Genomic DNA, 27987 nt, shown 5'->3' on the forward strand with positions numbered 1-27987 from the left:
ACTCTTTAGGAAAATGTACAAATATGAAAATCATGCAAAGGTGACATGCGACTCATTCCGTGGTGGAGGGTCACAATTGACCCTGAATTTGACTTCTCGAAGACTTCGCGAAGTCGTTTTACTACAAATTCAGTTCCAATCAAAGCTTCGTCCAGCGAGCTCTGTAAAATAGACTTCGCGAATTCGACTTCGCCAAATCAATACCACGCATTACAGAGTGGAGCAGTTGAAGGATGTAAAACATAATGGTAAGATCTTGTGCTGACCGCAACACACAATAACGTCATGTGTACTGGCATTCGAATCCCGGTCGAATCCCGGTCGCTGCCGCCTGGTGGCTTAATTAAGAGTGGAGATTTTCCGAAATCGATTTAAAAACAATTTCATCTTATTCCTTGTCGGTTCCTGATTCAAAAAACATATAGATATAATATGTTTGGATTAAAAACACGCTCAGAAAGTTAAAACGAAGAGAGGTACAGAAAAGCGTGCGATGCAGCACAGCGCATCCACTACCGCGCTAAACAGGCTCGTCGATTTCACTGCCTTTTGCACGAGCGGCGGACTACGGTCATTGTGTAAAAATGCAGTGCGTTCAGTTTCATTCTGTGAGTTCCACAGCTTGACTAAATGTAGTAATGTCGCCTTACACGACTTGTTTTTAAATCTGTTTCTCTACAGTTTGATCAATGAATCTCCGCGATGGCTCGTATCAAGAGGAAGACACGACGAAGCAAATGTCATTCTGAATAAGGTCAGTTTTGATTAACAGTTACGTTTTGCGTGTTAGTGTGTTAGTGTTAGTGTTAGTGTTAGTGTAAGTGTTAGTGTTAGTGTGAGTGTGTGTGTGTGTGTGTGTGTGTGTGTGTGTGTATGTGGTATGTGAGTGTGTGTGTGTGTTGTGTGTGTGTTGTGTGTGTGTGTGTGTGTGTGTGCGTGTGTGTTTGTGACAGAGAGAGAGAGAGAGAGAGAGAGAGAGAGAGAGAGAGAGAGAGAGAGAGAGAGAGAGAGAGAGAGAGAGAGAGAGAGAGAGAGGTCAAACAGACAGACAGACAGACAGACAGAAAAACAGACAGACAGACAGACAGGCACAGAGACAGAGGGGTAATTGAGCTTTAATAGTAATTCCTTGGCAATATCAAAGCAATTATGTGCAGGTTGCGACAGTCAACGGCGTGCCAGCTCCACCTACTGTGGGTGGAAGTGACGAAAAACAGGAAATGAAAAACGAAAACCCTCTGCGAATGTTCACAAACAAAACGACGCTGATCAGAACTTTGATTATTTTTGTTAACTGGTCAGTCAAATTCTATTGGACTTTTTTGTTTATCCCGTATAAGGTTTGTTTGCTTGCTTAACGCCCAGTCCACCACGAAGGGAGATATCAGGGCGGTGCTACTTTGACATTTAACGTGCACCACATACAAGACAGAAGTCGCAGCACAGGCTTCATGTCTCACCCAGTCACATTATTCTGACACCGGACCAACCAGTCCTAGCACTAACCCCACAATGCCAGACGCCAGGCGGAGCAGCCACTAAATGCCAATTTTAAAGTCTTTGGTATGACCCGGCCGGGGTTCGAACCCACGACCTCCCGATCACTGGGCGGACGCCTTACCACTAGGCCACCGTGTTGCGGTCCCGTATAAGGTTTTGTCTAATTACTGTTCACAAGTGACATTGGACACTCCAGAATTTTATTTCACATCACTTTTGATTTTGACGTCATGTCATAAAAACGTCACCACTAAGGCACAGTAGTGGTAAATAGGATTGTCTTCGAGCCTCTGAGAACTGATTTCAGGATATGACATCATACCATATTCAGAGTAGCGTTATAGTGACGCCATCAGTTATGCCAACTATCGACTGTCTGGTAACGAATCTAAACAATCGATAAATGTCAGAACAATAATGTAAATACGTTACGCCAACAGAGTAATTTTGAAGATGTGTTACAGCCTGGGTGATTTTATGACGTATTATATATCTCAGCACAATAGTGTCATGACGTCATTGTTACATTAACAGGGTAGTGGAGTCTACTACCTGACTTACATGAATACCGGGGTAACTTGAAAAGTTACCTCGAGGTAGTTACGAAATGTTACCTAGCGGCATAGTTACCAGGCAGGAAGGCCTTTACCGAACACAAAGTTGCAGGTGATTCATGAATACAACTCCTGGTGCCGAACGCTGTGGACGGTTTTATAACTAATATACTCATATATCCTATATCAGCACGATTTGAATTGTAATGACGTCATGGTTACGTCACAAGGATAGTGCACTACCTTCTGATATACCATGACATAATACCATGTATTATTTGAGCACCATGCTAATTCACGTCACGATTACGTCACAGGGTTGTACACTACCCTCTGATAACTAGTATCATGACATCATACCATGTAATATCTGAGCACCATGATAATTCACGTCACGATTACGTCACAGGGCTGTGGTGAGGATGGTGTACTACCTTCTGATGACTATACTACCGTGACATAATACCATGTAATATCTGAGCACCATGCTTATTTCACGCCATGATGACGTCACAGGGTGGTGGTGACGATGGTGTACTACGGTCTGAGTCTCAACGTGGGCAGTCTGGGCGGCAATATCTACCTCAACAACTTTCTGTCGTCGCTGGCAGAGCTGATAGGATACTGCGTGGCCCTGGCCGGGCTGGACAGACTGGGCAGGAAAGTGATGCACTGCGGCAGTATGATCCTCGGGGGGGTCGCTTGTCTGGCCACCATGCTCCCCGTCATGTATGGGGGAGAGTGTGAGTATAACAATATCTTACCAATTATGATTGAAAATGAAATTTCAAATACAAATTGAAAAATGGTTACATCGTATTGTTTATCATTTCCTGATTCCCCCCAAAAATACACAGACCATTTTATGTTAACGATTACGTCAACACTGAGAACGCGGAGATGGTACGTCATACGCAAGTAATATTACCTTCAGTACATTATACATCTACTCTAAATATTTGTGCAGAATTAAAGAAAATCGGTTTAGAAAAATTAGGTTGTATGTTCGCGTGCTTAACCGAGACAAGATCGACCCGTGTAGTAGTCTCGGTGATGACTGATCCCAAGTTTCCGATATCAATCTCTTATTTTCAGGCCGACAGATTGACAACATGTTTTGATATCGCTTGATGGGACTTGTATTGTTCCTGTTAACTTTCATGTGCGGGAGAGACTGTAGTTATGTAGAAGAGAGAGAGAGAGAGAGAGAGAGAGAGAGAGAGAGAGAGAGAGAGAGAGAGAGGGAGGGAGAGAGAGGGAGAGAGAGAGAGAGTGGGAGAGAGAGACAGAGAGAGAGAGAGAGGGAGAGGGAGAGGGAGGGAGAGAGAGGGAGAGAGTGCGAGGGAGAGAGAGAGGGAGAGATAGGGAGAGGGAGGGAGAGAGAGAGGAGAGAGAGAGAGAGGAGAGAAAGAGAGAGGAGAGAGAGAGGAGAGAGGAGAGGAGAGAGAGAGAGAGAGAGAGAGAGAGAGAGAGAGAGAGAGAGAGAGAGAGAGAGAGAGGGGGGAGAGATGGGATAAGTGTTTCTCTTAATCTGTTTAAGTATGGACAACACAAAACAAAATGGACTTCATCTTCTTGCTTTACTTTACAAAGGGACACATCAACTGATCGGTATCATGCTGTTTATATCGGTTAGCATGCACATTTATTTCTGAAATACCGAATCGAAACCTAGTCATAACAAGAAATTCCTCCGAGGTAGGAAAAATACCCCCGTTGGTCAAAGGGAAATAACCATTCTCACTGCCACCAACTGAGAAGGTTATTTCCCTTTGACCAACGGGGGTCCCTCTATAAGTCCTTGTAGAATATTAATCCACCAATACCTCCCTAACCGTGTGTTTGACTGGTCCCAATTTTTGTAAGGACCGTCTCAGGAATGTATAGAACCTGTTCACCAAGTTTGGTGACGATCGGTCCGTTCATTCTTGAGATCTATATGCGAACACAAACAAACAAACACATCGAGCGAAACCTATACACACCCCTATACCGGGGGTGTAATAAACTGTAGATGTCTATCCACATTCAACAAAAGGTAGGGTTTAATGTCATGTACAGTACAAAATATCCGATAAACAGCAAATCTATCACTATTTTGAATATGATAATCCCACTCTGGCCATCTGCAATCGACCAACCTTTCCCTAAAAGAGAGAGAGAGAGAGAGAGAGAGAGAGAGAGAGAGAGAGAGAGAGAGAGAGAGAGAGTGAGAGAGAGAGAGAGAGAGAGAGAGAGAGAGAGAGAGAGAGAGAGAGAGAGAGAGAGAGAGAGAGAGAAGTAACAAGATTGCAATGCATTGGAAGGCATACAAGACCATGCGAGGGAGGGGGGGAATGTGCATTAAGACAACAATGCACAGTGGCATAAACAGCAGAGACCTGTATGTTTTCAGCTAAAGACTGGATACTAGTTGCGCTCTCGAACGTGGGCAAGCTGGGAGCATCCTCCGCGTTCAGCATCATCTACCTGTTCTCCGCCGAACTGTACCCCACGGTGGCGCGTAACTCTCTCATGGGGGCCAGCTCTATGGTGGCCAGGATCGGCGGCATTGCCTCCCCTTATATCGCTCAGCTCGTAAGTTGTCTTTCTTGTTACTGACTGCTTTACATTTCTTAGGCAAAAAAAAAAAAAAAGGTGTGGTTACGGTAACATAGCCAATAAAAATAGGGTAGGAAGGTAGGCAATCTCTTTTTTTTTTTTTACTTTTTTTTTCTAATGTGTACAAATTAAACCTACTTGACAGGGAAATAAGTGTGCGACTCGGGCGCTTTCGCTTTCATTGCGTTTTCTGCACTCGTTTTCTTGTTGTTGTTGTTTTTAAAAATTTGACAAATGTAATAAAAAGTTATAGGGTCGGCCCCCAAAAATAGGGTAGGTCGGGTTACCGTAACCACACCTATTTTTTTTTTTTTTAGGCCTTAGCATGAGGGTTCTCGCCTATTGCCTTTATTGCTTTGGAAACGGTCCACTTTTCTGCAAGCGTTTCCAAGATGGCGGACGAAATGTCAGTGCCTTGCACTGGTCATTAGCGAAGACATTTGTGATGACGACGTAGGAAATGATCGTTATATGAAACATTGATCTAGAGTTAAAGTACTTTCTAACCATCTTTTATTTGGTGGAATTCATGTGGTAGAGCAGGGGGTTTTAAAGAAAGTGTCGTTTGTGAACTGAAACCCTACACTACGGCCGCCATTTTTGTTTTTCTGAGCACTATCTTCTGAGGCGTTGGTAGAGCGTTTGAAGGGAGATGGGTATCTTTGAAAGAAATACATGAAAGTTATATAGGACATGGTGTACTCTAAGGCAAATCCGAGCTAATGTATTAGTCTTTCGCGTTTCCATATCTCGGAAATCACGGACAAGTGAGAGCCCGGACGGGGCTTTTTAGGCCGTTGACGACGGCGAGTGACGATTGGGACGAAGACTAAGACATGGAGCATATTAACAATGATGACGTCATGGAGCATATTAACAATGATGACGACATGAAGCATATTAACAATGATGACGAAATGAAGCATATATCTTTGATGACGACATGACGCATGTTAACACTGATGACGACATGAAGCATATTTAACAACTAGATTATTACACGCTTCGCCGGGTACCGGCTTCGCCGGGAAGAAGTAGAGCCGAATACCAGGCTGCGCCTGGGACCCGACTTTGCCGGGTGTATGAAGGAAAGGAGATAAACGCGCAAAACACTGGAGACCTTCTAAAAATAATAACGTGCAGTGACCTTCTAAAAATAGTAACGTATTAACGGGAATATGGATTGACGCCACACGGAGGAAGGGAGATAATCGCGGCTGAAAACACTGGAGAAGATAAGGAAGAGTTGCTGGTAGTGGATCCTGACAACAACAAAAAAAATCGGTTCAGCGCGCACAGCGCTGCGCGCTGAGAGCACGTGTTGAAATATCTCATCGATGAGGTTGTGTCCGGGGTGTAGCTGAATACGGTGTCCAAATTTGAAAAAGATCCACCGAGAACTTTGGCCGTGCATCGCGAACAGACAGACAGACAGACACTAGTCGTATATATATATATAGATGATGACGAAATGAAGCATATATCTTTGATGACGACATGACGCATAATAACAATGATGACGTCATGGAGCATATTAGCAATGATGACGACATGACGCATACTAACAATGTTGACGACACGAAGCATAATTATTAACAATGATGACGACATGACGCATATTTACCTTGATGACGAAATCCTCAGAACGTGATCGTGGGGGGAGACCTAGGGGCAGCACTCCCCCTGGTGATATTCGGAGGATCTGCACTGGCAGCAGGGTTACTGGCCCTGTTTTTACCGGAAACGCTCAACCGCCCTCTGCCGGAAAGCATAGATGACGCCATCAACTACGGAAAGGAGGTACGTTCGAGTGTTGGAGAGAGAGAGAGAGAGAGAGAGAGAGAGAGAGAGAGAGAGAGAGAGAGAGAAAGAGAGAGAGAAAGAGAGAGAGAGAAAGAGAGAGAGAGAGAACGAGATAAAGAGAGAGAGAGAGAGAGAGAGAGAGAGAGAGAGAGAGAGAGAGAGAGAGAGAGAGAGAGAGAGAGAGAGAGAGAGAGAGAGAGAGAGAGAGAGAGAGAGAGAGTATATATGAGCCTTTAACGTCTCCCATTTATTACTATTTTTTCAGACGAAAGAGGGTCCACCGAAGGCTTCATACACAAACATAGCGTTCACAATATAGGCTTTAATACCTCCTGTTGTCTGCCTTTTTGTCAGAGGTGATCGGAGGTAAAGCAGAGTTATTTGACTTGATTTGGCTATAAATGTATACTTTCGTCTGAAACCTGAATTAAAATTGCACCACACCAGCTATATTGTGGGTATTAGGGTTTTTAATTTCAGCCACGGGCAAGCTAATACAATTACAATGGGTGTTGCGCTGTTTATAATCGGCTCAGCCTTTGCTATTCATGTTTTTTTGTTTTTTTACATAAACGTTTAGCGAATTTGCTGCAAAATGTTTGGAAGCTGCTCCACAGGCTGATGTTAACATCTCCCCCCCCCCCCCCCACCCCCCCCCCCCCTCGCCTGTACTGAAATGATAGCTTTGTTGTGGAGCGATACTTTGTTGTTGTACCACTTGCTACCACTTACTTTTGCATTGTAACTTTTTGTTTTCAGTTGTTACTGCTGCTGTTGTTGTCTGTATTGATGCAAGTTATGATGTTGTTGTTCTCTTTAGAACTGGAATCAAATTACGTGATGATGCATGTATGACACACCAGATTACAAATATCAGAACATCCTTGGCGTTGGCAGAAGCTAGCGTTCTCTAATCGTTATAGTTTCAGTTTTTAATCTGACGAAAGAATCGCACAAACATAGCATGTCTTTATACCGTTCGACGGTTTTGTCATATTGAAACGCCCATTAGGGAAACAATAAAATAAAATGGAATGTCTGCACGTTAACATAATGTGAAGACTTGGTTTTTTTTAATTTTTTGTTTTACAGAATTTGTTGTGTGGATGTTTATACATGTATTAAGATGAAACTAAGTCGGTAAAGGGTGCCTTGTTTCACCTTCGATAGGAACAAAAGCGATACAATACAATTTACAAATCCCCCCCCCCCGCACCCAATACACACGTTCCCCCCCCCCCCCCCCACCACCACCACTGCCAACACTATCGCCACTAACATCAACAACAACACACACACACACACACACACACACACACACACACACACACACACACACACACACACACACACACAACCAACACATAACAAACACATGGACAACACATACAACAGAACGTAACGTTTGCTTCTAAGACTTATACACAAAAAGATCCAGCAACATTTTATTGCAAAACATGCGGATACAATCTTTGTAAAAGTATAAAGAAAGTAATTGTACTAGTAATGCATGAATACACAATAAAATAAATCGTTATTGGGAGCGGCACTGCCCCTTGAACAGCTTATATATTTAACAAAATGGAGAACTCTGTCTTTGTCAAAAAGGAACTCACGCATTCACGGGTGGTGCCACTTTATTATAAAGTATCGATATACTATCACAGATACGCTCAACTTTTGACGCGCACTGCCGGCATTTTCCACTTGGTCACATACGAAAAATGACAAGACGTATTGCTTTCTGTACAGAGTGGCAACAGACGATGTTCGGAAATAACTCTGTCGGGCTTGTACGAGTTGTGAAAGAGTGAATGAGACAATGACAAAAGGTGACGTTTTCATGTCAGTATGTCCCAAATGACATCACCAGTACATTTTTCATTCTATCTAATCTGTTTTCGTTCTATTTTTTCTTATAACATGCGTTAACAATTGATTGCCAACTGGAATGGAAGAGCACAAAAATTGTAACTTGATATGTAGTTTTTCTAGAGGGAAACAAATCTTACACTTTCATGTCAGTGTGTCCCATGCAACATACATTTGCCAAACAGCTATGTGTAAGTAGATTATTTGTTAGTGGTATAGAAAATACTTATCACCAATTAAAGTCAGTTTTCACATTCATTTTCTACCTATTTCTTATTTGTTTATTCTTTTGGCAATGGTGAAATGTCAGCAATCGTGTGTCATTCGGGACAGTAGACATGACACCTGACCTTTTGTCACTGTCTCGAATACTCTTGCTTTCAGTTTGTCAAACTTTTCCACGTGACATTATAGGCCAGTCACTAGCGAGGGATGTGTCTGAAAACCGTGGACAAGGAGCACGTGTAGAGAAAGCTTGCCTCACTAAAAGCAAGAGCATTCACTCTGTCAAACCCCATTCAAACCGGAGCTTAGCTACCGTTGGTTGAATTAATTATAGTGATATCAGTGTCAAACTACAACACATATAATTCGCACAAACACAACGATTTGCACGGAGAGCTGTTGATTCTTGCTGTGAGTACAAGTGAAAGGATGCTTTTGCATCGTGCAACAGCCTGACATGAACGGAACAGAGCATGTTCCTTATGGTTCCCCCCAGGACATGTTGCGCATTTTTGAGAGGGAACTGCGTTATAGAAAAGTCGTTTAAAGTGAATTATGAATGATATATTTGAATTTAATGAAGAAATGTCAGTATAAAAGAGTCCAATGAAGAAGGATGCCCCCCGCCACACACAAACAGAAAACAGAAAAATGCAACAGAACAAGGTTGAAGCAATATGCATGCAACTGAGGTCAAAAATAAAATAAAAATAAAATAAAGAAAAGAAAAGAACACGTTCGTTCACATATGAAGGAAGGTATTGTTAAGACCATTTAAGTACATCGTACAAGAAGGTATGTTTGCAGTGTTCAGATCGCATTTATATGTTGTTCTTCCCCTCTTCTCCAGCCTCGAAGGCCTTGTTTTGGTAGGCTTGCGATGCTCCCTCACGTTTCTTGGCAGTGTTCTGCAAAATATAGATGACAAGCTAATTACTTTTGGATCAGCGTCGTAGGACTTGTTCCAATAGGCTTGTGACGTCAAACCTTGTTCAATAGTCAATTGCGTCCTCTATCTTAAGAGTTTTCAGAGTTAATGGCAGTCATACATTTTTCAATAGGTAATATAACGGCATCCTTTATCAAAAGGTTTTTGTCCGAGTTAATGGCTCTCATGCCTTTTTCAATAGTTAACTGCGTCCTCTATCAAAGGGTTTCCCAGAGTTAATAGCAGTCATATCTTCATTTGCATAGTTCATGGCGTCCTCTATCAACAGTGGTTTTTTTAGAGTTAATGGCTGGCATACCTTTTCCCATAGTTATATTGGCGTCCTTTATCAAAAATGTGTCAGAGTTCATAGCAGTTATATCTATTTCCATAGCTAATGGCGTCCTTTATACACAAAAACATTGTCAGAGTTCATGACAGTCATACCTTGTCCCCATCGCTAATGGGTCATTTATCAACAATTTGTCATGTCTCCCCTCACCATAGTTAATGACGCCCTTTATCAAAATATTGTCAGAGTTCATGGTAGTCAAAACATTTTCCATAGCTAACGGGACCTTTATAAACAATTTGGCAGATGTCATGGTAGTAATACCTATTTTCCATATATTGTTGTTATATACAGAATTCAAGAAACTCTTTTTCCTCTGCACCACGCCACACAATGAAGGCTGGAAAACTTTTTAAAGCTTAACAAAGCTTATTTAAACAACACAATAAAAAGTCCAAAACCAAGCCAGAATGTCGCATCTTTTTAAATCCAAATTTTAGGCCCGCAGGCCTTCTTCAAGGTGCACAGACCAAGCGTCTATAGTTACAACACAACAATGGAACATCCGATCGTACGTCACATACAGACGTAAAGTTACATTCTTCAAAAATATGATTAGTATTTAGTCTCTACCAGCCCCATGCCTTTTTGAATGTATCATGAATCAAGGGTTGTTATATATATAGTAAACTGGCCTCCCCTATCAAAATGTTTCAGAGATAATGGCAGTCACACCTTTTTTTACCCATAGTTATTGGGCTCTTATATCAAAAGTTGTGTCAGAGTTCATGGCCTTGATTTTATTTATTCTATAGTTAAAGGCACAGTAAGCCTCCCGTAAACCATCACAGAGCTCCCCGAGCGTCTAAATACAGTACAAGCATACTTCCATTTGAACGCTCAGCGAACGGGAACATCCTGGCTGCTTTCTGTCGAGCGTGATAAATTTTCAAAGAATTTATTTTCGTGGATGAGTCTTCTACGACATTGGCGCCTCGTTTTGGTGCTGGCTGTATACAATACCGGAAATCACGCCCGGAAGTACTTCGAAGTCAATACCAACATGGAACGCTGAAGAAGAAGATAAAATCATGGAAGCAGATAACCAACCATCTGTGATCCCTCGAAAGCGTAAGAGGGTGACAAACCCAAGGCACAACGTCTTGTCTGCATCGGAGAGAAAACGGAGACGCAACCAAAATCAGCGTGTCCAAAAGGCAAAAGTAATTAGTATCGGAAAACAGGTGAACAGATGGAAAGAGCTGAAGGAAAGCCTCGGTCTGACAAATCCTAGTTTGGCAGAAGTCCTTCTCGACACGTACGTTGTTGTATTTTATACTCTTTGCTTTGTTTTCTTTTGCTTTTGTTTTGTTATTCATCCACGGGTATTTTTCTGATCATGCATGCATGCGTTTGGGATCGACAAGGGTAACCCAACAACGTACTTGCTCAGTCTGTGCACAGCCACATGCAATGATGCATTGTAAATTGAACCATTTCTGATCGCTGTGAAAACTACAGCCCTGAAAGTGGCGAGTAATTTACTCGCCATGGTGAGTAGAAACATGTAACTGGCGAGTAGAAATACTCATCTACTTGCCAAATGCCAGAAAAGTTACTGTAACAAATTGTTGGTTTGGCTATACTGTAGTAAAGTTTGCTGTCTGGCTAGTCTTAGTATTAGTAAAGTTTAAGAATCACTGGCCAAAGGCTAGTGTGCCATTATTTGGGACTTTCAGGCCTGAACTAGCAGTAGCATACACAAAAACGTTAGCATAACTGCAATGTATAGAGGTTTTTTTGCATTCTTTTTGTTGCTAAAAATAGAAACAAATGTTCATTAGATTTAAAATTAATGTTCAAGCACTGTCTGCATCAGCAAACGCAAACACTATTCATTTACCATCTGCTGTTTACTGTTTCTGTTCAATATGTATATATATATATATATATATATATATATATATATATGCATTGTAATGGTTGTGTTTTTGTTTGTCAGTTATGAAACTACAAAGTCTTACAATACAAGTACAACTACAAGTACAAAGATGTTACATACAGACCATGAAGCTGTACCACATGTACCTGTTTCTGTTCCAAGCAGGTAAGTAAACCAACTTCTAAGCACTAGCATTGAATTTTATTTGTTAAAAAAAAAGGTTCATATTTAGACTAAAATTTAAATTAAAAAGCATCCAATTCCAACTGTGAACAAGTATGAATGATTTCTGCTAAGTCTAGGGATAAGGAATATTTATATAATCCAGTTACAGTGTTAGGTTACCCTCATGGAAATTCGGGCTGCTTTCTTCCTGGGGAAAGCGAGCTGCCATACAATGATAAAGTCAAGGCACTACCCATTTTTTTCCTGCATGTGTGTATTCATGTTTCCAAGCACTGAGACTTTCGCTGTGAATTTAGGTTCTTTATCGTGTGCATGCGCGTGAGCACATAGGGGTGCGCGGACACCAGGGAGAGTCTGCACAAAGTTGAAATAAATTCCTCAAAAAATGTGGGAATCGAACCCACACTGATAGCGATTTATAAGTAGTAGAAGTATTATTGAACGCAGCACCGCTACAGAAAGAGCTATTTCTCCACTACATACAAGTTGCGTCTAATGACAGTTGCCATGGTACCACCTGCTTCATTTTTTTAATTTTTAGCATTCCCTATATACAGGTTGTTTTAGAGTGACACAGTGCGTTGTATTTTACAGAGCTGCTTCCGAAAAAGAGCCCGTCCCAGGTACCTCAGGGGTACTTACTTCAACTCCAGCAACCACCACGCACTTATTTCACATGGGCCACCCAACACCTGGAATGTCAGAAATATCTGCAGCTGAATCTGAGAGGTATGAAGACTTAAGTTTTGAATGTAAAGGTGCAATAAATGTGAATTGAAAATTAAAAAATTAAAAATTGTGTGAGGAATTGGTATTGAACCATATAATTCTATGATCATGTACTTTACAGTTGTCAAGTTCATATTTTGTAGGTTGTGTCTTGTTGTTTTTTTACAGGATGTTTATTTGGCTTTTTTTATGTTGATCACGTTTTTTGTTGTTTTCAAAAAGTAAACATGCGAGTTATCTTGTCACTGACCTGTGTAAAGCTTAGTTTTGTTCCAATTTATTTCAGTGAAGGCCAGTTGTCTGGTGTTGAGAAAATTCTTACCACAGACAGTGAAGATCAGGTTGGCCCAAAGCAGGGGTAAGTCTCTTTCACTATTTGCTGTGAAATGGCAAACAAAATCATCTCTTTGTTGTGAAATTACTAACAGAATCATCAACTTCAAGCAGTAACAATACTATAAACATCTCTGCTTATCTTTCCTTTCCTCTCTTTTTGGTCGCCCAAAATCCAAGGACGAAAGCCTGAATGTACATGTAGAGGAAAAGTGAAGATGTTTTATCAGTGTCAAATCAAAGGGAGCAGCTAGCTTCTCTTGCATGTGTAGCATTCCTTCCTATCATTGTGCTATTATGCTTTTTTATGCGGTGCAATTTTAGATCTGCTGCTGGTTTCCCACACACAAGTTATCACCACTGCAATGTAATCAATCAATCAATCAATGAGGCTTATATCGCGCATATTCCGTGGGTACAGTTCTAGGCGCTCTGCAGTGATGCCGTGTGAGATGAAATTTTATACGGCCAGTAATTGCAGCCATTTCGGCGCATATTTATCTTTCACGGCCTATTATTCCAAGTCACACGGGTATAGGTAGACAATTATTAACTGTGCCTAAGCAATTTTGCCAGGAAAGACCCTTTTGTCAATCATGGGATCTTTAACGTGCACACCCAATGTAGTGTACACGGGGGGGGGGGGGGGGGGGGGGGGTTGGAGTTCGGACACCGAAGAGAGTCTGCACACAAAGTTGACTCTGAAATAAATTTCCGCCGAACCTGGGATCGAACTCACGCTGACAGCGGCCAACTGAATACAAATCCAGCGCGCTACCAACTGAGCTATATCCCCGCCCCATGTAAGACAGAGAGAGTGTGTGAAACTGCGAAAGAAAGAAAAGCAGAAGTGGCATTGTGTGAATCATCTATGTATCTGTCTTGCAGAGAACACATGTATGCACTGTCAGAGACATGTGAAGGGCCTTTTAGTATTTAACAACGATACTCTTGTAAATTGTCGGAATGTGGTTTATGGTCATCTGCTCCACCACTGCTTTAGTTGTCTTGCAATAAAGAATGATCACTATTATTATAGTAATGATTTTAATTTTGGAAGTTGGTTGTCATAATTTTCATCAACATTTTTGCTGGGATTTGTCGAGTGAGCAGGCCTTTTCTGTCTTCTGTATCTCCTCCTCATAAGAAATAAAAGCCGAGCGCATCATTTACCATATCTTACTTCTCAATACACTGTAGCAGATAGGAGTGGTTCTGAAACCAGCTTTGTGATTGGCCAAACTTCTTACATTCGGACCATTGAACATGAGGCTCACAGTTATTTTTGCTCTTCCGTTTCCTGTGATTTTTAGCAGTGTGAAAAACAACTGAGCAGTATTTACAGAATGTGTGAGTGTTTTAACCAGGTTTATGATATTGATTGCATGCAAGTGCCTAGAATAGGTCTTCCTACGTTGTGTGCGGTTTGAGACAGAAACTGTTTACACTGCCATAGTGCTAAAGGCATTGCTTGGAGGTAGCAGTAAAATTAGACACAAGGTGTTTTTGCCCCAGCAGAGAGCAGGCAGAAACTCGAATTTTGCACTCTGGACCAGTCACAGGTCAGGGCTTGGTTCTGTGTGCTCAACAGCGAGCCCACACAGTGCACATTACCAACATTTATTTTTAGTCTGAGGCAGCGCGCTGTCGTCCCTTATCTGACCACTCGGTGCTGGGGCTTAGAAGTAAATGGCACGGTTTGCACAGCAGTGCATGCTGCCAAAGCAAGAAGCTTCCATTCCATCTATTATTTCTGTCTTCATTTTTTTCTCCCTGAGTATGTATATACATGTAATATTATGCCACTTTGGTCAACATCATACAAATGGTCATTTCTGAACCGATCCCTCCCATTTGTTGTGTGTTTTCATGCCAGTCATGGTCAGTTTCCATCACCACCTGACAAGCTGACATTTATGTCTGTTGAGTATGAGTAGCAGATATTGATCATGAAAGATTCTAAATGACGCTTCATCATGGACGACACAGTCCAACGTTAGATTGTATACTCCCCTTATTTCTTCGAAAGCCCACCTGGTGTGGTAGGATGATAGTGCTTCCACAGAAGTGATCTGGGTTCAGTTCCCAGTCAAGGAAATTTGCCTGTTTGTTTTGTTTCCTTTTTTCTTCTTGTTGTTTGTTTATGCATGTTCAGGCACTATTGCCATGATCATTATGGGTAGTAGTTTTGTGTGGTTTGGGAAGGTCTGAATGGAAGATTTCTATTTTTGTTTGTTTTGTTTCTCATCGTACATCTTCTTGTGCAAGTGGGTGGTATTTTCTGAGCCTGATATTTCATCACATAATTATTAATGATACATATCTGTTGCAGAGGTACTCCACCTACACAAACAAGGGCTGCGAGAGCGTTGAGACGGCCATCAGCATCATTCCTTGATCCGTTTAAGTAAGCTTTTTTATTTTTGTTTTTGGCATCCACCAGGGCAATAACATTTTAAAAGTTATTTTGTGACATTAAGTAAGAAAGAAATGTAAGTGTGTGCGATGATACTAGAAAACCGTAAGGTAGTTAGATTGTACAAACATTGTCCTTTCTATGCCTGGAAAGTAATATCTGTGCTTGTGCTAGGATAAACTTTTCATCCTTTTACACTGTTTGCAGCTTGACTTCTATTGACATCACCCTGCAGTCTGAGTCAGACTGTGAAGAGACAGCGGATCCTGATGATCCAGAGTATGAACCAAGCTGGAAGCCATTCTGTAAGTTGTTGAAAGTCTTGTTCATAAGTTTTAAATTCATCGTTGGTATGGAAGTGCTATCATTGTTTTATTTTTCTGTATCCAAGGTCTTTTTGGTTGTTGCTTAGACTACTGTATTGTCTGTTAGAAGGACCAATATAGGACGTTTTAAATCTTCTTCTTGTCGTTTGCCTAGGACGTTTTAAATTATTTAAAAATAAACAAATGATATTTTGGTATGTATTTAAGAACAAAAGTTGTTATAGGCAAGTAGTACTATTTTGTGTGAAAAGTACTAGTTTGTATCTATTGTGGTGGAACCGGCACGGTTGGCCTAGTGGTAAGGCGTCCGCCCCGTGATCGGGAGGTCGTGGGTTCGAACCCCGGCCGGGTCATACCTAAGACTTTAAAATTGGCAATCTAGTGGCTGCTCCGCCTGGCGTCTGGCATTATGGGGTTAGTGCTAGGACTGGTTGGTCCGGTATCAGAATAATGTGACTGGGTGAGACATGAAGCCTGTGCTGCGACTTCTGTCTTGTGTGTGGCGCACGTTAAATGTCAAAGCAGCACCGCCCTGATATGACCCTTCGTGGTCGGCTGGGCATTAAGCAAACAAACAAACAAACAAATATCTATTGTGGTTTAAGCCCTGTACACGTGAAATTGTCCGAAATTGAAAGAAAAATTATCACATGTATACCCCAAAAGAGCCCCACGCTTTACCTCAAAGTCTAATACTCGGATGAGACGAAAAACCGAGGTCCCTTCGTGTACACTACATTGGGGTGTGCACGTTAAAGATCCCACGCTTGACAAAAGGGTCTTTCCTGAGAAAATTGTATAGGCATAGATAAAAATGTCCACCAAATACCCGTTTGACTTGGAATAATAGGCCGTGAAAGGTGAATGTTCGCCTAATAGGCTTGAAGTTTGCTGGTCGATGTGAATACGTTATATATTGTGTGTAAAAAATGTCTGTTTGTCTATCTGTAAAAAATTCCATTTCAAACAGCATGTAGAGCGCGGAGAGCACAGTTAATTGTGGTTCGCGCTATATTAACAGCTATTGTGTTTTCAGCGTAGCAATAGGGCCCGATATTTAGACGAGACAAGTATAATGCCGACGAGTCGAAGACGAGTCGCATTATACTTGTTCGAGTCTAAATATCGGACCCTATTGCTACGATGAAAACACAATAGCGTTTATATAGCTATTCTGACATTAAATTCTGTGTTAAAATCATGTTTTTGTCAGCAACAAGGACCAGAATGGTCCATGTCGTTGATTGCAGACGACGGTTCCCTTTCTGCATGAAGCCACGGAAATAACCGAACATTGTAAAAACCCACGGACATGTATTACGGAGAAAACTCAAGATAACCGGATGCTTAGCATTACGTCAATATCTTAGGAATCATATGACGTTATGACGTATCATGCTTGCCTACGTAGATTGTATGTTCGAAAGTCTGACTTCTGTTGGGAATTCGCGTGGTGAAGACTGCGGTAAATCTGTAGATGATAAGAGAACAAGGATTGTCTCAGAAGAAACGATGAAATGCTTCAGACCGGTAACTTCATTTCAACATTGCACTACACAATGGACGTTCTATGTGACAGGAGAGTTTGCTGATTTTGTGTTAAACATTGGTGATTGGAGAGATCGTCTGCAAAAATCAGAGATAGGTCGCTTCAGGTTGCAGCTTCTGGAAATTTGCAAGGTTTGCTGCCAGTTAAAGAACTGGATTTTACACGTAATGTATGTCATGTACAGTAAGCAACAACAAAAACACACACAAAGCAAATGGCATCGTCTGTCGACTAGCCACAGACACAAGCCTGGCGAGGTATGCGTGTACTTTATACACGTGGAAGAAACCGGAACCATGCGTCTTTGTTATTGCCGATATCGTTTGGATATCGGCAAAAATGGCCAACTTTCGTAGCGTTATGCTTTGATGATCGGAAAAGGGATGTGTGAGACCATCCAATCACAGCCCCCGAATCCCCCCACGTGTCCATCAGAATAGCTATATAAGCTCTTCATAATAAATAAATAATATATTCATTTGAACTCTTGAACTCTCGTGTTTGTATTTTTTTTTTTTAGATTTAACTTTTACGCTCAGAGGAATGCAATGTTACAGAATTGGTGTGAAAAACGTGCTCACGCGGCACACCTGGCTGGCTTAGGTCAGCGTTATGCGTCACTGAGGCTCATCCGGGGTTAATATTTACCCACTTTTGGTCACATCGCTAAAAATGTTACCAGAGTACAACAAAAACTATTGACTCTAGTGCTTAACCCTTTTCAGACAAGATAGTACTAATCGTCCTCAACAACTTTTATTTGTAGACACTATGCAAAAGTTTATTGGATTTTTTAAAAATGATTTAAAACGTCCTCTGCTGGTCACCCGGACGGACTATATCTATTCATTATAAATTGTCCCACTTTATAGTGTCCTGGTCAATTTCAAAGTGTTATAGGTTTCTTCTCTTTCACGCGAGCAGTGTTGATCTGAAAGAACATAGGCAACAGCAGGATGTTGTAAATTTGACGAAAAATACAAAATCGATAATAAAGATGGCTAAATATTTTAGTCGCTTCTTTTCTAAGTTGACTCATGATGTTACGTCTCACTGGCACCGCACGCTACTTTTCCTGCACGTCATGCGCTGTGATTGTCAGACTGGTTTAATATAGATTAATTGTTATTGATATACAGAAGTAGGCCAACCGAATCCGTGAAGACTAGCTGTCCAGCACAGTGCCTTCAACATAGTAGCTGTCTACCGTTGACGTTGTAGCTTGAATAAATCTAAAACACATTAGATGCTGTGCCAGAACCTGCCTCCTTACAATGGGACACTTGAGGCAAAAATAAAACTGTTTATATTTGTTGTTGGATGTTGCAGCATTAAAGACTGAGGTTTCCTGAATGTGTTTCAAGTTTTAAAAAGATAAATGAAAGCAGCGTTTTTTAGATATTGATCAATAAAGACGGGCACCCGACTGATGTTGGATGTTACACTGGACACAGTACAACTAGCCACAGTATGATAATTACTTGCCAGATATTTCTGAATCTAATCTTTATCATTGACTTAGATGCTGAAATTGACATTCACATCAAATCCAAACCAAAATTCAATTTTATTGTCCCATAAATTCATCTGCTCACTGTGTCCTGTGTAACGTCCGACAGCAAGCAGTACACACACATTTCATTAAAAATGCAACAAACACAGAAATCTTGTCAGAACAAAAATAATCTTATTTAATACATTGTGTACCACATCTAAAACCAGAAACAAAGTGACAAACAGTTTGTAAATATAGTCTGCAGGCTGTTGAGCATGTCAGATGTTACACTTGGTAGATGTAGAACTGAATGGACACAGTTTGTGCTGTGTCCACGTAACGACTGAAAGCCGAGGTCACTCATGCCCGGTACATAGACACGTGTGGACGCAAACACATGGTGTTGCCGCTTCAGTCCGTTTTTGCCGTTGTAGTGTGCATTAAAAAGCTTTAAAAACACTAAAAACTTGCAATTCAGTCGTTATATTATGTCGGACGTTACCAGTACGATGTGCCTGACAAAAAATTATAAACACTCACCTTCTCTCTTCTTTGCCGCCATCTTGGGAAATCAAACACAGAGTGCATTCTGGGTAAAGATGGCTTCCCCAAATAATCTTTCTACCGCGAAAATGTAGAATACCTTTTTTGGAATCTGGATATTTTCGTACGTTACCGTTTGACAAAAAAAAAAGTACTGACCTTTTCAGAGCTGAAAGACTGACTAGCACACGGTCTAATGCTTTTTGTGTGGTAAATTACGTTCAAAGAGTGCAATTTGTAGTCGCCATTAACGTGAATGTTGACGACGGCTCACAGTGGAGTAGCAGACGAACTTTTCGTTCACAAGGCACATTTGACATTATGTGTAACGTCCGAAACCGTTCCTTTTCAATCCTTTTTTTTTTAAGAAATAGTTTGAAATTTTTATTTATTGTGGGACAGATTTGAAGACTTATACTTCATCTACAAACACACACAGTAAGTTATAGGTAAGTCGATGGTAAACAAGCAAACAAGCAAAATCCTGAGTTCCCTTGAAGTGTCCCATTCACACTCACTCGTTTCAACCCACGCATCTCGTTTCTTTCTTTTTTTATTGTCAAACAGAAATGACCATATCTAGCACGGTTATGATTATTATCTCTATGGGTTATGTTTGTCATTAAAAAACATTGGTTTGCCATGAAAGATGCGAACAGATAAAAAAAAATGTAATCAAACTCAGGGGGTGACCGTCAAAGCACGTTTTGGCACAGCGTAATTACAGTGCAGAGACACACATATACAGTGGAATCCCCATTTTAAGACCTCAAAAAATCTGAAAAAATCAGGTCTTAAAATGGGGGAAGATTTACAGAGGTTATGAAGAGGAAAGCTGAGAAAACAGGGTCCTAAATTGGGGGTGGGGGGTCTTAAAAGGGGGGTTCCACTGTATACACTTTTGAATGCATTTTTTTATGGCCATCCCTTTATGTGCTTTGGTGACACTGTTTTCACTTATTTCAGCCCAGAGGAAGTACAGAAAGAGGCAACAGAGGTGAGCTTCGAAGAGATGTTTTTTGGAGAACTGAAGCAAGAGGACCCTCAGGAAGAAGAAGAGGAGGAAGGCTTCATTGGGAGAGGAATCCACCTGGTACATGAGCTGGAATGCGAAAAGGTGGCAAGCTCTCCCATGGCCCTTTGCTCCGTTGAGCAGGTCAAGCAGTTGGCCCTGACCTCCATCACCACCTGCATAGCTGACAGTGACAAGTGTGGCAAACCAGTCACACTTGAGCACAGTTTTGTGGGCTCTGCTTTGTACGTCAAATGGGTAAGACTGGATCACAAGATATATAATTCACAATAAATAGACCCTTTTTAGTTGACAGCACTGAGTAGTAAGAGAATCAGCGTCTGAACAGCTGAATTTTGATTGATTAAGGATACAAACGAATGCACTAAGTTAGCCATTATTTGTGACAGTCATGGTCATGTCCATAAAAAACAAACTCATGAAAACTCTCTGGTTCCAATGAAAATCTTACGATCCTGTTTTTTTCTGACAGGTATGCGATAGTGGTCATGTGAGCAACACCTGGTGCTCCCAGCCCATTCTCAACAGGCGCCTTCACAGCGGGGACTTCCGTTTGGCAATGGCAATAGTGACATCGGGCAACAATTTTGGCAAAATCGAAATGCTGGGGAAGCACCTGAACTTGAAGATGCTCTCAAGAACGTCCTTCTTCCAGATTCAGGGCCATTACATTGTTCCAACGATCGATGATTTCTGGAAGGATCACCAGACCAGGGTCCTGGACTCAATTAGAAACAAGGAGATAGTTGTTTTGGGTAATTCATTGATTTGATCTGTGTGTGATTTTTCTTCTTTGGAAGCTACTTGCATTCTTGCAAAATGGCAGAAAGAATAATGGCCAGTGTTGTCACGCATGAAAATGTAATGTGATTCCAAACCCACCCTTCTTCCCTTGACAATTTTTTTATCCTGTCTGAAAGAGTGAAAGTCCAAGCCAGCCGCAATGCATTGATGATCAGGCCGTTACCACTCCTTGAAAAATAGTTGCATGCAAGTAAGTTTCTTGGTCTTTTGCAGGAGATGGCCGCAATGACTCGCCTGGGTACTGTGCCCAGTACTGCACATACACTTTGATGGACAGTGAAACCAAAAAAATCCTGACCATCAAAACTGTCGACAAGAGGGAGACGGACGGAAAGTCGCCACGAATGGAGACAGAGGGCTTCCGCAGGGCAATGAGTGACCTCCTGCAGAAGGGCATCAATGTGAAGGAGGTGGTCACAGATGCACACACACAGGCATTGGAGCTGTGATGAGTGAGTATGCAATAATGGCAAAAGCTTTAAAAAGAGTTTTGTTGTTGGGTTTTTTAACATCTGTCAGGTTGTTATCAGAAGAAAACATTTTTTTGACAAGTAATGGTTTTTATTTTTTAAAGTACACATACATTGTTGTGTGAGCTTACATTTGCACTAAATTAGTTCAGTTCCAAGTGTTGTTATACAATTAAAACACAAAGTAACGACACTGTTGCTTATATTTCAGAGGGCACATATCCTGCTTTGAGTCATTCGCACGACATCTGGCATGCTGCGAAGAACCTGAGCAAGAAACTAACAAAGGTATATTGTCATATGCAGTCTTGAGTCGAGCGTTTGAAAATGCCTGAGCCTGAAGGCGGGTGTAACTTACACCTCTTGGTATCAGTCTGCCTTAGAGATGAGGACGACAGTTGACCAGATGGCCAGAATAGCGCGCTGCATTTTGCTGCATAGAACTAAGGCGCGTCTGCCGCGACGGTGCCTGAGCTAAACATTGGTGGGCACTGCTCACGGCCCGGCTCACGGCACTGTACACATTCCCCGTCCCTTCACCTCTCTCGCCATCAACATCATCCGCCCTACCCTTGGTCTCATGCCTGTATGGTGACAAGGTTTCTTTCTTTACTTTACTTTCTTTATTTGGTGTTTAACGTCGTTTTCAACCATTCAAGGTTATATCGCGACGGGGGTGACAAGGTTGATTTAAATCGTTTTGTTTATGGCAAGTAATAAGCTGATAATTTAGTGTTTATTCATGAAAGCTTTTCACATTTTACCTGACGGACAACATAAGTGAGTGATGCTGCGTCAAAACTGTTCTAATTGAGGAGAATTTAGATTATGTCATACGATGTTTGATCCAAATCAGACTTATAAAAGAAGCGTCTATAACTGTTTCATGTCCTAGTGTTTCTGTTAGAATAGAAGTAAGTAACAGACACAATGGGACCCCTTTTAAGACCTTCAACAATCTGAGAAAATTGTGTCTTAAAGTTAAAATGTTGGTGAATTTACAGAGGTTATGAACAGACATTCTGGAAAAGTAAGGTCTTAACAGGGGAGGTCTAAAATTGGGAGGTCAAAAGGGTGTTTCATGATCATTATTTCCTTGAATGAAGGCAAGTGCAACCTTCCCATATACTGCAAAGACCTTAGCAGCTTTACCTGAGACAAATGACCCAGTGGGTAATAACAAAGAGATTCCAAAAATCAAACCAAGCAAGATGGAAGCATCATTATAACTTATATGACAGTGTTAAATGCAATAATCTCACCTTCAGTGTTCTATCTTCCAACAATATGGAAAAGACACCATGTTGGTAAACTTTATTTTGCATTGGAAGGGCAGTAATACTGAGATGGTTATTGTTGTAAAATTGAATAGATTAGGAAAGGTATGTAAATTAGCTGTATGCATAATGCACAAATTGCTTCTGTATTTTAGCTTGGAAGCCTAAGGAAACATGCTGCTCTACAGAAGTGGACGAAAGACATCGTGAATCATTTTTGGTTCACCTGCCGAACAGCTACAGACCACAGGCAGTTTGTGGTATGTTTTTTTTAATGCTATGCATGTACTTTAAATGTTAAAAAGTTGACCTCCATGGCCAACAAACAGCTGTCACCCCATGCACTTAATTATATAATTGCCATATAAAATGTGCTGACTTTTGGGGGTAAATTTCAGATAAGGAAAGAAGGAAGATATATGAAATCCGTTCGTGTAACAAGGCATAGAAAAACTAATTGCTCTGGATACAAACTGAGGGGGGTTGTTGTCAATATGTAACTAAACCACATATTTCAGCCTTCAGTTTATCGATTATGTAAGTCCTAGTAGTAAGGTTGTTTGAGTATGTATCTTTTTTTTTTAAACTTGTGTACAGGAGCTCCTTCGCGGTGTTTTGCACCACATCACAGGAGACCATGAGTGGGCCCTTGGATGCTGCCAGCATGGTGAGCTGTCTGACAGTGACAGAAACAAACCTTGGCTGGACGCCAGAGAGGACAGCGATACCATCAAGGAACTGGCTAACATTCTCCTGCACCCTCGCCTTCTCAGTAAAGTGAAACACTACTTGAACTTCCGGTGAGTTGTTTTCGTTTAAGGTGGGATCTTTTTATTACATTTAGTCTAGTTTGGACAAAATATTTTTCATGCAGACGATTTTTGGATAACCAGAATTTGGCTATTGACTGGGAATCGAGAAGAGGGTGATAGTATTTGCATTAACATGTGGTTTGTCCGTGTGTAAAGAATAAACCTGGGCTATCAAGTTATTAAAAACAGCATCAGAACACAGATAAAGTGAGCATAGCATGTTCAGTTTGGTATGGTAACAATACTGATAGCAGTAGTATGAACTTAGACCCATGATATCTGACATCTGTGCATTATGACAACACAGGAGCACAGCTGACCTGGAGGTGTTTCACCAGCACATACTCATGTATTGTGCTAAGAGGTATGCTTACACGCCTCCAGTGTACAGGATCAGGAATGTCCTTGCTGCTCTGGACCACAACTTCCATTTGGGTAGGAGTGTGAAAACAAAACCAGATGGACAAATCCAGTAAGATATATATTAAAATGGTGTTGTTTTGTCATTATTTTGCTGTTTTTATGTTGTTTCAATTGTTTGTTTCTTGTTACGGGTTATTGTGTTCTTGGTTACTTCAGCACACATACCAACATACACTGTCCACATCAATAGACACAAACAAGCTGATGGTATCCCTTTTTTCTGCATGAAAAGAAATCATAGAAATTGCAATCACATTACATTTGTTCATAACATAAAACATCAAATTATGAAGAGAAAACTATTCAAAACAGTCAGAGAAAAAAGACACATCAATTATGTTTCCAGGTACATTTCACACAGGGTAGGCAACTATGTGAGCAATAGTGTGGAACGTGGGTTAGAACTATTATGTAAACTGCAGTAAAGCTGCAGTAAACCAAAAGTATCTTTTATACAAATTCTCTATACTCCTTTTTTTGTTCTTCAAAGTACTAACACGAGACTTTAGTGGGGGGTTGCTAAGACTGAGAACTGTGTTACAAAAAAATAAAAAGGTATGTTGCCATAACGTTGTTATTGAGAAAAAATATATGTTACAATCACGAATATATTGACCCAGCGTGTAAAGTGATTGTTGTGTAAGGCTTGCTTTGGTCAATATATCCTCACATTTTTTTTATTGGTAGGTACCACCGTTGCTTCAATAAAAAAAGTGGACGGTGGACTGTGTTCCCTGTGAAAGAGGAAAAAGACTACAGCTACCTAAAAGACCTGACCCTCCAGGCTCTTCTCAAGCGCATGCAGGACAGACGCGGAATGAAGAGGAGCAGAGACCTGGAGGATGCTGATCCCCGCCGCATTGCCCGAACCATCATGGGTCAGGCTCCGCCCCCAACTGCTCAGCTAGCAGCTGAGCAGGTGTCCAGATTTTCTGGCACACCAGCTTTTTCTTCAAACTAGACTTGCAACCCTCTTAGCTAACCAGTTTTTAGAAAGTTCTGACCAAACATTATTAATACCTCAGAGCTGAAAGAACAAAACAGAATTTGTATTCTTCCAATTGTTTACAGCATGTGTTTGGTGAAAAATAAATATCTGCTGCAATCCACTCATTACTTCTTTGTTTACCCGACTTTCCCATTTTTGGAAGGCTTTATCCCAGGTCATTTTGCCTGTGTAATCTTAGATTCAGGATCTTTAAAATTGACCTCAGATATTTTTGTTAGGCTATATATTTCAAGGTGTTAAAACCCTTACGGAATGGACACCATAACTTAATCCACAACGTGTACCATAATTATAGCATAAAAAACCTAAAAAAACCCAGATTTTCTTGCATTCAGCCGAATAGAAAATGAGTGTTTGGTTAGTTTTTTTTATTTAAACAAAAAGACATCATAAGATCAGAACATAATTATAATCAGTGTAATCAACATGTATAATTTCTATACCACAGTGATTTTAGGTAGTGCTAGAAACAAAAAATCAGTCCACAAAAATTTATGTCGTAATGAATATAATACAACGCTAACAATCTCTAAATCAACTTGTTGGACGACCAACAGTCATTTCGTACACCAAATAACCCAGTACTGTCGTTTCCCCAACTAAAATGTTTGTACTTGTAGTTTCTTGAGACAACATGATTTTGCCAACATCATCTTGCTCTCTGTAATATTAATTGTTCCATCTTTCATGCTCTATAATTGTTTTAGATAATGCCAACTCTACAAACAACGGGCTAAAACAAGCGCCAAGTATCATGTTTTTGTGGCGTACGGAACGCGTTTGAAAGTGGAAGCAAAAATGTATCCGGGTAATAGGTTAGCTCTGTCAAGGGAATAATGGGAAGGTGATGGCTGGTTAGAGATATTGTGGGTATTTTCCAAGCTTGTATACACAATCATTGCTCTTTTGCCCGCCAAAGCAGCTTTTGAATGGGCAAAACAGGGTTTTGATAAGTTGCACTTGAACACAAAATGCAGAAAAACAAACACGTTTCGGTTTCGCATCCGTTGATAATGCCATACTATTTGAGTTTTCTCTTATTTTGTTGTTGTTGCTGATCAATATTCAATTTCATTTGTTGTGGGTGCGGCACAGAGCTGTGTGATACTGTGTTTGGCAGAGGACGGCTCAAAAAAGATATTCTGTAGGGCAGACAGATCTTGATGATTTATGACATAAATATTTAAGGTACGAAGAATTTTGGTCCCCGTTAAACAATTAGCGGTCCATTGGAAAGGCATAGTAATTCAGGCATGGGAATTGAAAATTGTAAAAAAGGCGGAAAATTTATAACTGAAGACGCGAAGCGTCAAGTCGACGGCGCGAAGCGCCTAGTCTTACTAGGGGGGTCCGGGGGCATGCTCCCCCGGAAAAATTTTTCTCCAAAGAACCCAGATGGTGCAATCTAGTGTCATCTGAGCTCCAAGTTTGCCATCAAATTCTGTTTTTAGAATCAGAGTTTTTAGTACAAAAATGTACCAATATTTGCTTTTTTGAAGAACAAAAATATATACATGTATTATATGGTTTAAATTTGTAAAAAAAAATTGATCTGTTGAGACAAACAGGAAAATGTAACTTGTAACACAATCTGTGCAATCTGGTTTACTTTCAAACATAAAAGTTCAATAACTGAGGCGGGCGGTAGCAGTGTGTGAACAAAGTACGGAAAGTTTTCGCGGGCTTTTGCGCAAAGGCCAAAGTAACCGGTGCCTTTTTTGTGTGCCTCCCCCCTTTATTTTTTCGGCGGACACTTTTGCATTTTCGGCGGAACAAAAACAAAATTCGGCGGAAATCCGCCGTTTGGCGGACAATTCCCATGCCTGTAATTACTCACTAGTATCTTCTGCAATTTTAACCCCAGGTTTCTTGGCCTTGTAGACTTTTTGTAAATCTGACTTTTTGTACTTTGAAGAAAGTATCTACAGCATTTGATTTGAGCACCATTAAAAAAAATTACAAACGAAGTGTTTGCAACAAAAAAGTAATTTTTAGATTAGGTGACTCAAATAAAAAAATTTACAACTACACGTACACAATTATGTGACAAATTTAACCATAATTTCAAGATAAAAGTTTTCTTTTTTTTTCTTCTCAAAAATACCCTTCAGCCCCCATTTTTGGCCTTGTATGTACTGTTCACTGCCACAGACAGATACAAGGAAAAGATGACACATTTGACATGTTATAAATACTGGATGGCTTTAACCATGTTTAATCGCCAAAACGGTCTGGTTTAAATCCAGTGTATTGGCCCCATGCATCTGGAAATTTATCCCTGATCTTCCAAACGCAACACGATGGTATAACACGTCTCTGTCCCGCACCAAGCCTCCCATGGACCCACAATATAAACTGGTGATATGCTGCATGCCTATTGGCTCTGTTGTTGTCGTCTGCCTCGTCATCTGCCCGTATCATGTCCTGGCGATACTTTCTGGCCAGGCTCAGGACAGCTTCATCCAGAATAAGGACCTCAAAATCCTGTTATAGAAAGAAATATGCATTTGTTGTTGTACATAGAAACCGTGGTTTCACATCTGCCATATACTTTTCCTTTCTTCTTTTCATATTGAAAAGTATGTGTGGTATGTAATCTCACTGATGGTTTTAACTTTTTTCAGTAAAGAAATTGAGTTTATGTATGTGTTTTATATGTTCTGCATACAGGATTGTTAGAATTTCCATGTGTTTGCTCTCTAAACATATATTAAAACCATTTAAAGTTGCTTTTTTTGTTTTCTCCTTCCTTTTCCTCACAAGTGTCTGTTTCTGGATGAATGTTTATGCAGGGGGCATTGTATATTTCAAGCTTGGGAAAAAAAAGGAAACCAAAATTAGATTGAGAGAAAACATAGTATTATC

At 40.7% G+C, this 27987-nt stretch overlaps 3 protein-coding genes across 3 annotated transcripts in view; 2 read left to right on the plus strand and 1 right to left on the minus strand.

The window, feature by feature from the left end:
- Positions 1–7113, plus strand: part of LOC138972991 (organic cation transporter protein-like) — a 15703-nt gene extending 8590 nt beyond the window's left edge. The window contains exons 7-12 of the mRNA XM_070345651.1: positions 682–754; positions 1158–1297; positions 2571–2797; positions 4450–4631; positions 6300–6455; positions 6724–7113. Of these exons, the coding sequence (XP_070201752.1) occupies positions 682–754; positions 1158–1297; positions 2571–2797; positions 4450–4631; positions 6300–6455; positions 6724–6777 (832 nt within the window). The 3' untranslated portion in view covers positions 6778–7113. The remainder of the gene's footprint in view (positions 1–681; positions 755–1157; positions 1298–2570; positions 2798–4449; positions 4632–6299; positions 6456–6723) is intronic.
- A 782-nt stretch (positions 7114–7895) lies between these two features.
- Positions 7896–27987, minus strand: part of LOC138972992 (organic cation transporter protein-like) — a 37436-nt gene continuing 17344 nt past the window's right edge. The window contains exon 13 of the mRNA XM_070345652.1: positions 7896–9463. Within this exon, the coding sequence (XP_070201753.1) occupies positions 9377–9463 (87 nt within the window). The 3' untranslated portion in view covers positions 7896–9376. The remainder of the gene's footprint in view (positions 9464–27987) is intronic.
- LOC138974194 (uncharacterized) lies at positions 10620–27852 on the plus strand. Its single transcript, XM_070346909.1, has 12 exons — positions 10620–11093; positions 11778–11882; positions 12498–12632; positions 12919–12990; positions 20261–20564; positions 20800–21082; positions 21345–21577; positions 21749–21889; positions 23034–23138; positions 23476–23678; positions 23998–24162; positions 24801–27852. The coding sequence occupies exons 1-12, from the start codon at positions 10867–10869 to the stop codon at positions 25072–25074; spliced, it is 2247 nt and encodes a 748-aa protein (XP_070203010.1). The 5' UTR covers positions 10620–10866; the 3' UTR covers positions 25075–27852.

Source organism: Littorina saxatilis, linkage group LG8 (genome assembly GCF_037325665.1).
Source record: "Littorina saxatilis isolate snail1 linkage group LG8, US_GU_Lsax_2.0, whole genome shotgun sequence".
NCBI lineage: Eukaryota > Metazoa > Mollusca > Gastropoda > Littorinimorpha > Littorinidae > Littorina > Littorina saxatilis.